The sequence below is a fragment of the Piliocolobus tephrosceles genome, chromosome 1, assembly GCF_002776525.5.
Source record: "Piliocolobus tephrosceles isolate RC106 chromosome 1, ASM277652v3, whole genome shotgun sequence".
NCBI lineage: Eukaryota > Metazoa > Chordata > Mammalia > Primates > Cercopithecidae > Piliocolobus > Piliocolobus tephrosceles.
This window is the reverse complement of record NC_045434.1, coordinates 101,250,716-101,263,142: the sequence shown is the minus strand read 5'-3', so window position 1 is coordinate 101,263,142 and position 12,427 is coordinate 101,250,716. Positions and strand designations below refer to the sequence as shown.

The 12,427-nt window shown below is 41.4% G+C and overlaps 1 protein-coding gene across 3 annotated transcripts in view; it reads right to left on the bottom strand.

Moving 5' to 3' along the window:
- Nucleotides 1-12,427, bottom strand: part of NOTCH2 (notch receptor 2) — a 200,460-nt gene that overhangs the window by 50,104 nt on the left and 137,929 nt on the right. For all 3 annotated transcript variants that reach the window (XM_023222769.2, XM_023222770.3, XM_023222768.2), the window contains exons 6-11: nucleotides 10,270-10,503; nucleotides 8,525-8,680; nucleotides 7,889-8,077; nucleotides 6,832-6,945; nucleotides 5,893-6,006; nucleotides 4,015-4,248 (exon numbers count right to left, since the gene is read on the bottom strand). In XM_023222769.2, the coding sequence (XP_023078537.1) occupies nucleotides 4,015-4,248; nucleotides 5,893-6,006; nucleotides 6,832-6,945; nucleotides 7,889-8,077; nucleotides 8,525-8,680; nucleotides 10,270-10,503 (1,041 nt within the window). The remainder of the gene's footprint in view (nucleotides 1-4,014; nucleotides 4,249-5,892; nucleotides 6,007-6,831; nucleotides 6,946-7,888; nucleotides 8,078-8,524; nucleotides 8,681-10,269; nucleotides 10,504-12,427) is intronic.

Below are 12,427 nucleotides of genomic sequence, written 5' to 3'. Positions count from 1 at the left end.
GCAGCAATGTGGTAAGAAATCTAAGGTGAATTCCAGCCAACCCTGGACAGAATAAAGCAACAGTTCTCAAAATGTAGTCCACTCTTTCAGGAAGATATAGAGGTCCAAAGGATTTTATTAATCATACTTAGCCATCATCTTTCCTTTTCACCGTGCTAACATTCAAACTGATGGTGCAGAGGCAATGGGGTGAAACTGATCGCATCAGCATGAATCAAGGCAGTAGAACCAAACTGTACTATAATTATTCTACTGCTCACCTCCATGTGCCACAGTTAAACAAGCAAAAACGCCAGTTTCACTCAGGAGTGGCTTTGTTGAGGAGGTTAAAAGTAGTAACTTTATAATTTTAATAAATCTTGAACCTTAAGTAATGCCTACTACTCCATGTGATGAAATGGAAGTATACATAAAGCATTTCTGTGGCATGCCAAGTATGAAAGTTGTCTCCAGGAAGAGCTATACTGCTGTTGTTTGAGCTGTGCATTGAAATAGCTGCTTTCTTCATGAAACCACATTTTAATTGAAAGAGCAGCTGACAACACAAACCAGGGTGAATCACAATTGAGTATTTAGCAAATATTAAGTGAAAGCAGCAAGACTGTCATTTTGAGGAAAAGCAAATTAACAGTATTTTTGCCAAAGATAAAACTTAAGCTTTTGAATCAAAATAAGAATTTTGGAATTTTTATCTATCACAGTGAGCTTGACACTGCCTGTCAGTATTACAGGCTAAATTTCAGGATAAATCTTGAGTCTAGTAACTTCCTTCTGAGGTAAGCTGCCTTATTTTTGCTCTGCTGCCCAGATGAATGGAAGAGTTTGGTTACATTAACAGTATACAATCATTATGGCTACCATTATTTGTAAAAAGGTATTTGTGAAATATATTTGTAATATATTTCACAAATATCTTTTTACAAATAATGGTAAGGATATTTTTTATTTTTGCATGAATTAAGTGATGCTTTCTAAGTATCATACAATAATATTTTGGTAGTTTAAAAGGCCTAAAAATAAAAACTGGTAATGAGAATAAAGCAAAACAAAACATCCAGGATAAAAATGTCATACCTGTGATTCACTCATATTTTGTTTTTCTTTTTTTTTTTTTCAGAGACAGGGTCTTGATCTGTCACCCAGCCTGGAGTGCAATGACAAGAGCACAGCTCCCTGCAACCTCAATATCCCTGGCTCAAGCAATCCCCCCACTTCAGCTTCCTGATTACAGGTGTGTGTACCACTTTACCTGGCTTTTTTTTTTTTTTTTTAAGAGATGTCTTGCTATGTTGCCCAGGCTGGTCTCAAACTCCCAGACTCAAGCAATCGTCCCACCTCGGCCTCCCAAAAGGTGAGGTATACACCTGTATGTATACTTCATACAGGTATGAGCCACTGTGCCCATACTCTGCAATAATGTTTATTAATAATAATTACAGAGGAACAGTTTATTGAGCTCTTACTATGTGCAAAGTATGCTGCTTTGCCTGTCATGTAAGTTTTCTCTAACCCTGTCACCCAACCTGCATATTAGTCTGTGTTACACCCATTTGATAAACAACAGGGCTGACATGCACAGTGCCACCATTAGGGCAGGAAAGCTGGGCTCTGTACCCTGTTTGTGTGGATCCACAGCATCCTCTTTCCACCACACCGTACTGTCATCCCGTGGTTAATGAGGCTATACTCCTGACTAGCCATAAGTGAGGGAAAGATTTCCATATTCCCTGCAGAGAAGTGGATACCTTTAGGAGATGTTTCTAACCTTTGACTGACAAACCCCCTTTACCCTCAAAACAAGGCAGCACCCCCTTCCAATGAAGCCCTGATGATCCAATGTGACTCTAGCCCCCTGTCCATTGTGTACTTGAGTAGCAAAAGACGCCTGGATCAAGCCAGGCCAATGAGATTCTCTCATTACAACACTGAAACACAGACTGTGTGACCTCTGGTCTACAAATGCCCAGTTTCCTGTTATTTTCTCCAAAGCCTTATTATTCAATTGCTTGGAATCTATAAGAGGCTCTGGGTGCTTTAGCTAAGCTCTTTCTGTTTCTTTGTTTTGTTGTTGTTTATTTTTTGTAAATGATGATTTAAGCTAGCTCAAGTTGGTCTGTTACTTGAAACACAAAGAAACTTACTTAAAACTTTACTATCATAAAAGCACAGATGAGAGAAGGCACCGAAAGTAACTCTGGGTAGTATATCTCACTTTAAGTACCCAGTGAGTGACTACCACAATTTTAGCTGGCAAATTGTAAAATATTTCTTCCACCCACTCCCCTATCCAAACACCTAACTACCAGCTTAGGCCATATAAGTGGAACAGGAATTCTTATTCTAGAACTTGAGACTGTATTCATAATGCCTCGTTTAATGGATTTTCCACCCAGGTCCCTGATACATGCCAGCTCTTTCTCCACCCATTACAGACCAACTTTTTTTAAAATGTTGTCTGACTGTTGCTTGCTTTAATTCTCCAAATAACTACAGGAATGTCTTTGGCAGGTTCTGACAGATTCCGGGCCTTCCTTTCCATGCTGCCTACAGATCACTCATATTGACTTCTCACCTCAGTGACAGCTACTTACACCATACCCTCTCTGTCCTCCCCAGAAAACACCTGATATATCCTGATATAATGATATAATCCCAGAGAAAACAAAGTGCTTGCCAACCCACCACTCACCCAGGTTTCTAGTATGTTTATTATGATGGGAATGATAGCAAAGTCTAAAACAGCCCCTCCATTCTAAAGGCATCCAGTCGATTGCTTGTAAATCTCTCAAATTTATTTTCTTACTATAATTTCTCATGTCTAAGGAACAGCCTGGAAGCAAATTGCTTTTGGAAGTTTTCACAAAGATCTATTCAGCCCTTTTAGTGAGTTATCTAAATGGGGGAGGGAAAGGCATTTTCAGTTGTGACGACATGGGATGTTTTTCGTATGCTTGAGCAATTCAAAAAGGACTTTGTTTTCAAACTTGGCATGTATGAAGCCTTGGATAAAGACCAGAGCCTTTGACAAGTTTGAAGAAATGGATTTGGAAACAATAAAAGAAAATGAGGGCAGCTAACTAACCTTCTCCACCTCTGCTCTCTACATAGGTCATTTTCCTTACATCCAGAATGGGTTCTCAATAAATCACTCCTTTATATTGGCAGGTTTCCTTCTAACAAAGGCACACATTGGTTAATCTTCCACTAATACATTTTCCTTTGATCTGGAACACAGTACTTGTCTGTCCATTAACCATAGTTGTGACCATGATCATTCGTCTAATAAGTAAAACAGAACCATTCAAACCTGTGAGATGCTGCTCCCTGAGAAAATAATACCACATTCCCCCAACAAGGAGCAGCATGTCCTCACGACCAACAAGGAGTCATTTAACCAAGGTCAGAGAACAATGATGAACTCTGAGGACAGGAAATGACAGCTTTGCGTTCTACTTTAGTTACTGTGATGTGTTGCAAGGTATCTCCTCTTCCTTAGAATCCCCCAAGATGGCTAAGGCCCCACCAGAGACAAGTGACTGAAGAAACATGACACACTAAAGAGACTGAACTGTGAAAGAGAAAATACACTGAAGGAAGGAAGGGAGGGAGGGCAGGAGGGAGGAAGGGAGGGAGGAATGCAGGAAGGAAAGCAGGCAAGAAGGACTGAATTTATTAATCTGGGTGGGGTGGAACTTCAAGAAAAAAAGATAATAGAGCCACAAAAAAAAGTGTTTTCAATTTTAAATCATTAATTTTAATTTTTGAAGTGGTATGTCTCTATTTAACAAAACACACACACAAAATCATCAGATTGGCAGAGCTATTGTCTCTGATTTCTCCACTGGCTAGGGCCATCTGCCTTGAGACATTTATGTTTGTGGCTTTGGCTGTGCTTCTCAGAATTAGGACTGTTTTTTAGGTATCTGAGCATATGCCAACCGTCTGAAACATCTGTGTAAACTGATGTGAGAAACAGTGAAAACCCCATACCAAACATAAACGGAGGGGGCTTACCTGATGTGCCCGGCTGGCAGTTGCACTGGTAGCCATTGACCAGGTCGATGCAGCGACCATCGTTCAGGCAAGGGCTGCTATAACATTCATCAATCTGGTCACTGCAGATGGCGCCCATGTACCCAGGATTGCAGATGCAGGTGTAGGAATCAATACCATCCTGACACTGACCATGGTGGCAAGGATCGGGGTCACAGTTGTCAATGTTCTCCTCACACAACACACCAGTGAAACCTTTGGAAATAATTTTATCAAGGATTCTCAAAAACCAAGGCAGATACTCCACACCAGAACGCAAGTGTAGCTACATCCATTTACTCTACACATACCATGTGTGGTCAATTAATACTGCAGGTCTTGAGCAGTAGAAAATGACTATCTGCATTGATTTAGAAAGCATGCCTGGAGAGAGGTGCTTAAAATAAAGATTTCCAAATCAAATTTTAGAATTGAAATACGTTTGCAAATGATCAATAGTTTCACTGCAGAGATGCTCTAACTGCATCTTCATTTTTTATTAGGCTTCAGGTATAACAGCTCAAAACATTTTTCCTTTATATATTTATCTTTGTATTTCTTTCTTCCCAAGCCCAATTTACAGGTTAATGATTTCATGTATCTTATGTTCCCAGTTCTGACTTCGGAGGTAAGAGAGCTTTATTTTACTTCTCTTAGCTCCTCTGACAGTATTATGCATATATAGTAGTTTTAAATAAATACTGGTTGAATAAAATGAATGAACCTGTTACGAGCATTTAAAAGAAAGAGAGACAAGAGTTCCTTTCTTTGAGGCTTAAATAGACAAACATTATATCTTTTCCTAGAAGACTCCAGGAGACCTCTCCCCACTTTTAAACCTGAGCTAAAGGTTTTTAATCTCTTTGAAACTTATCCTCTACAAGAAGAATTTGGCCAGGGAAAGACAAAATTTGTATTCTCCAACAAAGGGCAACTATTTGCAAAAAGAAAGAAAGTGGCTCATCTGAGTTGTCCTAACCTAAGTAGGTCTAATACTTGAAATAGTAACTTTTTGTACTAATTTTCACAGCTAAATTTGCTTTTCTGTGATCAGAAATAAATTATATGCATGATGCTTGTAATCTTTAAGATTCCATTCTCTAAAATTAGATAATGTCTTCAATTATATAAATAACTTATTTCTCAAGCAGTCAGACAATAAAGAAGTTCACTTCTAATAATTTCTAACCTTTCTGTATAATATTGGCCTGTGTAAAAGGAAATGTGTAATAGGGAACATCTGGCTTATTGAAATCCAATCCCAAGTACAAAATGTGATTACAAACCCAGAAATGCAGAATATTTGTGCACAGATCGTTTTTGACTCTAGTTGCAGAAGTCAGCAAAGAGGACCCAAACTTTCCCAGTTAGAGTTTTCTCTCCTGTCATTTACACACTTGACTCTCAATCCTATTTGGTGTCTTTTATGCAGAATACCCCTGCACTTGTACACATTCAGCCTTTAAATTTCTGGGCCTTCTTTCAGTCACTTGCTTCAAGAAACACAGAACCAGGCCTCCTGTTGAGAAGCCCCAATGAAAAATAGCTTTCAACTGGAATTCTTCTCTTTCCTACATGAGTAAATCTAGCCAGCTGGAAACTTACTGCTGCCAAAGTCTGTCCCAGAAAGACATGGATACCAAATGGAAATATCTGGGCCAGACCACTGTTGTGGTGGAGGAGGCAGGTGCTGTAGAAAAAGAGAGCAGCAAAAAATTTGCTAGAAGCAGCTCTTCCTAAACACAGAGGAGCCCCTGGGAGTGGACTGACCTGGTAGAGCAGCTAGCAGAGCACAGGGACAAATACCCTATTTTGTTCAGATGGACCTACCAAGGAGACGAAGAGTGAGAAGAATCTTACCTGTGGCACACTGGCATTCATAGCCATTCGGGTGATCGATACACTTTGCCCCATTCAGACACGGAGTACTGGAACAGTCATCAATATCAATCTGGCAAACTGGCCCAGTAAAACCTCAAAAAGGGACAGTGGTAACATGAGTTGAAGGATTATCTTGCATCTTCCTTTACTATGAGAATGATGTCCAGGGAGGGGTGCATTAGGTTACTGGCAGGGCTTATACCAATGGGTCAATAAGCCTATGCTTTATTATTCTCCCCAACAGGTAACTGGAATAATCAGGTGACACTCAGGCAATCAGAGGCAGTTGTGGTGTGTCTCCACCATTGCTTCTTCACAGACAGACCTCACTTATAAAGGAAGGATGTAGGAAGTGAAATTTATAGGTGGAACCGTCAAATGAGTAACTGTAGCTTCAGAGGCAACGGAAACCTTCTCTCTGAAGATACAATGAAGTAAGATGCAGTCTATGGAGGGCAATTTGGCATATCTTCAAAAATAGCTTGAGGAAAAAAAAGGAGAGACAGAGAATCCTGGAAAAATTGGCATGTGTTTTCTGTTCCTGAACTCATGGGTGAAATGTCTAAAAATAACAGTCTCACAGAGGGCCTTCAAGAATACGACCCATGGGAAAAAAACAAAATCCCTATAGCCTACAACTAAGGCTTCTGTGAGGTATGAACATTCTGAAATATACACACAGACGGAGAGGTCATGGGCCATTCAAGAATAGACTTGGACTTCTGGCCACAAATGATTTGTAAGATATAGTAGCTAAAACAAATTCTCTATTTCTGTACACACACACTCCTATCACCAAGCACTTACTCTAATGATTTCCTCATGCACAGCCCACACACATTCTCTCCCTGCTCTCTTCCCTGTGGTCAGTTGGCTTTGTGCTTTAAGAGAAAACAGGGCCAGGTGGTGGGCACTTACCAGGAGGACACAGGCACTGGAAACGATTGACTTTATCCACACACTGCCCATTGTTCACACAAGGATTGCTCTGACATTCATTTATTTCTAATTCACAATGCACACCTTTGAAACCTAAACAAAACAGACCACACAAGTGGCTTAAAGAGACAGAAAGGTGTATTCCAGACAAGGAAGCACAAATTTGCAATGATAACTACATTCTCTGCGAGTCCACACACTCCTGCAGAGAGAAAAGGAACTCTGCCATGATGAGAAAGAGTCACTCCAAGGATCAAGCAGGACAGGGCATACTGTGAGATGCCCATGTTACTGTGAAAAGTGGGAAGGGATTACTTTAAAAGACATTGGCAAGACCTAGCATATAAACAAGGACTGCTCCACATTTTCTGTGATAAATCCATACTTCCTGGACTGTGGAAGGCCCAAAATGTCCCCACTCTATGTTCCCAAAGACAAGCCGAGCTGGAGCTGGTGTTGCCTTCAGGGTGCAGTTCAAGGTCAGGAGTGCCTTTCAAGGCTGAAGTAGCTGGCAGCCTTCATCAGGCAGAGCAGCCAATGTTAGCCATCATTTCAAGCTGGATTTGGCTGTATCCTCTGAAAATTAAAGACATGGTCTCTGCAGAAGAGCTCCAGAATATAACTAAACATGTACTGCACTTTAGATAAATGGAAACTTCCTACATAATTGTGGATAAAATTTATTTCTATAAATGAAATGGTATGGTATTTATAATTACATGAAGGTATCAGGAAAACTTGCTATTTAAAGGATTCTTACAGTAAATCATTTTTGAAATTTTCTATTACATGTGGATTTTGATATAACAGGCTTGTTTAACTTGGTCTGCATAGCTTGATGAATTCTAGCACTGCCTTACTCTTTGAGGAAGGAAGGTTTGCTTGTGAACCCTGACTTCTTCTAGTCCCCAGTCAGCAAAGGAAATCAAATGCTGACAGAACTCATCAGATTGCAATAGTATACTGAATGCTCTACCAAGAGAAGTTCAGAACAGTCCCTCCTCTCTAGACCCCACATGCTGATGGGCCCATTTACCTGGCATGCACAGACATGTGAAGCCTCCAATCTTATCCAGACAGGTAGCATCATTCTGGCAGGGATCTGAATGGCACTCATTGATGTCCATCTCACAACGAGGTCCTGCATAACCTTTCAGACACTCACAGTGGAAGGCGCCATCTGTGTTCACACATTTTCCTGCATGCTCACAAGGATTGCTATTGGCTGAAAGACACAAGTACCAATTACTGGGATCAAAGCACTTGAGTTTCCACAAATGTGAACAATAAAAGAAGATCTGATGGTTATAGCATCAGGGCCAGGCCTTTAATAATATTCCCAATATTCTTTTTTCCTTAATTTAAAAAGAAATAAAAGCAGAGTATCCTCAACTGTTATGCATTTCTGCTACTGCAGTTTCTGCCCAAACTGTCATTGAGGTATGGCTTTATATTAAGAATCAAGTACATACCTTTCATACATTTAATCCCCAGAATGGAATATATGGTTATGGTTATGCTGAAAGGTCACCTGTAAACACCGGCCACATAGCAAGAGGAATCTGAGGTTTGGGTGTATGCAACTTGCTCCTACAGTAAACTGTGCTTCAGTTTAAACATTTGCTGAGCTCAACAAACACTTTACAGAATAGAAAAAGTTCTGGGTACTCACCCATGGCACACTCATCCACATCTTCTGTGCAGTCAGCCCCTTTGTAGCCTTGGGGGCAGGTGCAAATATACTGCCCATTTAGGGGGTTGGTGTCACACAGTGCCCCCTTGTGGCAAGGATTGCTGATGCATGCATCATCCAGATGACACAGGAGACCTGTCACAGGGTGGGGCAAAGGAGAACTAAGAGAAAATGTCCTTCACTTGGGGAAGAGCTTTCTCTTTCACCCAGGAGGGAAAACCTCATGATCAGTTCCTCAGAAACCAACATGGAGATTTATAGGCAACTTCCGCTTTGCCTGACCCTACCCTGGGGACATGCTTGGCTACCAGCAAAACACCTAGCTGCAACCCTAGACTCTGATCCTGAGCCCTCAGCTAGACCTCTCCTTCAGTGCAGAGACATCTACAGGCCAGAAAATAAGAAGACGGAGATAGGGGCCAGGCGCGGTGGCTCATGCCTGTAATCCCAGCACTTTGGGAAGCCGAGGCAGGTGGATCACAAGGTCAGGAGATCGAGACCATCCTGGCTAACACGGTGAAACCCCATCTCTACTAAAAATGCAAAAAATTAGCCGGGCACGGTGGCAGGCGCCTGTAGTCCCAGCTACTTGGGAGGCTGAGGCAGCAGAATGGCGTGAACCTGGGAGGCGGAGCTTGCGGTGAGCCGAGATCATGTCACTGTACTCTAACCTGGGCGATTGAGCGAGATTCTGTCTCAAAAGAAAAAAAAAAGGAGGCGGAGATAGGAAAATGGAAGCGACCATCCAGATAGTGTGCCAGATTTAGCAAATAAAATAGAGGATGTCCAGTTGAATTTTAGATAAACAAGAAATAACTTTTAGTTTGTCTCAAATATTCCATACATCCTACATTTTATCTGGAATCCTACTTCCCCAATATTATGCTACCTGATGATCATGGGGCCACCTGAACACCATCAGCCTCTACTAGAGTAGCCTTTTAATAGCACCAACATTCCTGATTCAGGTGGCCCCAGGTCTCTGAAGATATTACTAGGCTTCCTGTTTTATATAGTTCACATGGGAACTGGATTTTCCAGTCTGCAATTAACTTAAGAACAGGTAACTAAGGCTTCTTCCACAGAGTTGGAGCTAGGGCTTTTGGAAAGGCATCCATGAAAGAACATTTCAAAACTGCTGGGCAGAAAGTTCTCCCAGGTAAATTATCTTCTCCCATCACCTTCCTCCTTACATTGCTCTCCTTCTCCTAGAACTAGTAGCTGTTAAATTGAGAGGTGAGAGGAATGTTAACCCGGTAGCATGTAAAAATCTTCCCTGAGGGGAATATTTTCATAGACATTGAGGGTTAGAAGGCACTTAAATGTTTCTCTCCTGCCAACTTTCTTCTGAGTAAATAGATGGTTTCTTCTTAAAATGAAGCCTGTGGATCCATTTATTAGCCATTTTATCTTAATAGCTGAGGTGCTTTTCAGTCTAAGATCTTAAGGACTTCAGCAGATGCTCCAAAGACAATAGTTACTAACTTTCCTTCTTTGGAATGAAAAACTAAAGTATGTAGAGTTAAGAAGAGAGCCTAAAGTCCTAAGGAGGAAGACTATCTTCACAGCACTTTGGTTAGCAGGTTACATTTCTGGAACAGTCCTGAGTGATATGTTCCCACGGTAACTCAAATAATACAGCTGTTTGGGATGAAAGAGAAGGCAGAGTCCTGAATGCCCCCTGCCCCTTCCCCATTTCTAGCTCCGTCCTTCTGCTAACCTACCTGCCTTCCCCTCTGGGCACATGCAAGAGAAGGAGGCCACACGGTCGATGCAGGTGGAGCCTGGAGTACAGGAGGCGAAGGCACAATCATCAATGTTCTCACTGCAGTCATCTCCACTCCAGCCGTTGACACACACACAGCCATAGCCTCCATTGCGGTTGGCACAGGTGCCCCCATTCTGACAGGCATTGGGCTGCAGCAGGCATTCGTCCACATCCTCTGTGCAGAACTGTCCTATTAGGGGAAAATCACTTTTGATTAGAGCTCTTGAGTCTCAAAGGATTAGTACCATACCAGCCCCCACACACACTTCATCTTCATGTGATCTGTCTGAAATTAAGGCAAGCAGAGCTCACAGAAGGCCAGGTCTTCACATGAATTTTAAGGCCAACTTGAGCCATCCAAATGACATTTATTCCAGGAAAATCATTTCAAGATGAATAGAATAGTTCCTACCGCTAGAAACTCTAACAACATGAGGGTTTAGCCAACCTATCAAAGAGAAGGTAAAACCTGTAGGACCCTTGAGTTAACTAATCCCTGGGTCAATGAACATATAAGTAAGAAGAGCAAGGAAAGAAGAGTATAAAAGATGAGTAAGAAAAAAAAATGAGAAAGAATCTATATGCCAAACATTAGGGTAACTGTTCTATATCTTGACTGTATCAATGTCAATACCCTGCTTGTAATATTATGCAACAGTTCCATAAGATGACGTTACCACTGGGAGACATTAGATAAAGGGTACAGGAAATCTTTCTGTATTAATCCTCATAACTGTGCAAAACTACAAGTATCTGAAAATAAAAAGTCTGATTTTTGAAAATGTTAGGGCAAGCAATATAGGGTAGAGAGAAGACATGAAAGATGTTGAAAATCTCTGGTGAAGTATGGATGTGAAGGGCAAGGCCAAGAATAATGAGAATGGAGCAAGCTGTGCTCAGCCTGAGGCACCCCATACTTAAAGGATGGGGATTTGTGGAAGAAGACATGGAAAGTCCACCCAATGTACTAGGAGATGGAAAAAGGACTGGTATGCACTGCCTGAAAAAGACCACACTAAAGGAAGCTAAACATGAGCCCACATCTGGCTAGGTTGCAGGCCACCAACTATAGCAACAATGGAGACTAAGGCAAAGGCTCCTAAGTCCCTTAACAAAGAACAAGAAAATGTCTTCAACTTACAACCCAAGAATCTGTGATTAACAAAAGCAGTATAGGGCCAGATCATATGAGCGATAAAATAAATTGGTGGTTGGTTTTATTTGAGGTCTTTTAAAAACAGTTTAGAGAGCTATCAAAGGAGCTAAAATTTAGATCATCCAAATTCTCTAAAACATGGTAAGTTGTTGAAAATAAAAAAAAAATGTCAAGGTGTCCTTCATTCTTCCTTTGTAAATAAAACTCAACAAATAATTTTAAAAGGCACTCTGATAAAGAGGCCTCCTAATAAAAAAAAGAACACAGTATTTGTGCTTAGAAAATGCCAAGGCTACCTCTAGACTCGGAATACGTAGCAATTTGACTGGCTCATGTATCTGTAGAAGGCCTGTTAACCATTATTACTCGCAGATGCTAGTTGTGTCTGACTTAACCTGACTGCCTGTTCTTTATTCCTATCTAACATGTACCTCCATTACTATAGAACCAATATCACTCTATCACACTTATTTGGTACTTCTGTCTCCCACTGCTTGGCTGCAGTTTAGAGGGTTTTTTGTATTCCCAGCCAAGAGCCAACTGCCTAGGATGGCAGGATGGGTATGTGGATGTCTCCGGAACTCTGTGTTCAGCATAACCCTTCCATGCTCCTCTCCTAAGTCCAGCCATGTAATTCTTGAAGGAGCAACTGTGTCTTTACATGATCAAACCCTCCTGGCCATAGCTGACTGACCCAAGATGGGCATCTGATCCAAGCTACATCACTGTATCTCTCCCAAATTATTGGAGTAGGACCACTTTGCCACATAGACCAAAAAGATGAGGAGGCTGGTCTGCAGAGAAAGTGATATGGGTGAATGAGAAGTGCACAGAGAGCCAGGCACAGTGGCTCACACCTGTAAACCCATCATTTTGGGAGGCCAAACAGGAAGATCACTTGAGCCCACAAGTTAAGAGACCAGCCTGCAGGCACTACTCGGAAGGCTGAAGTAGGAGA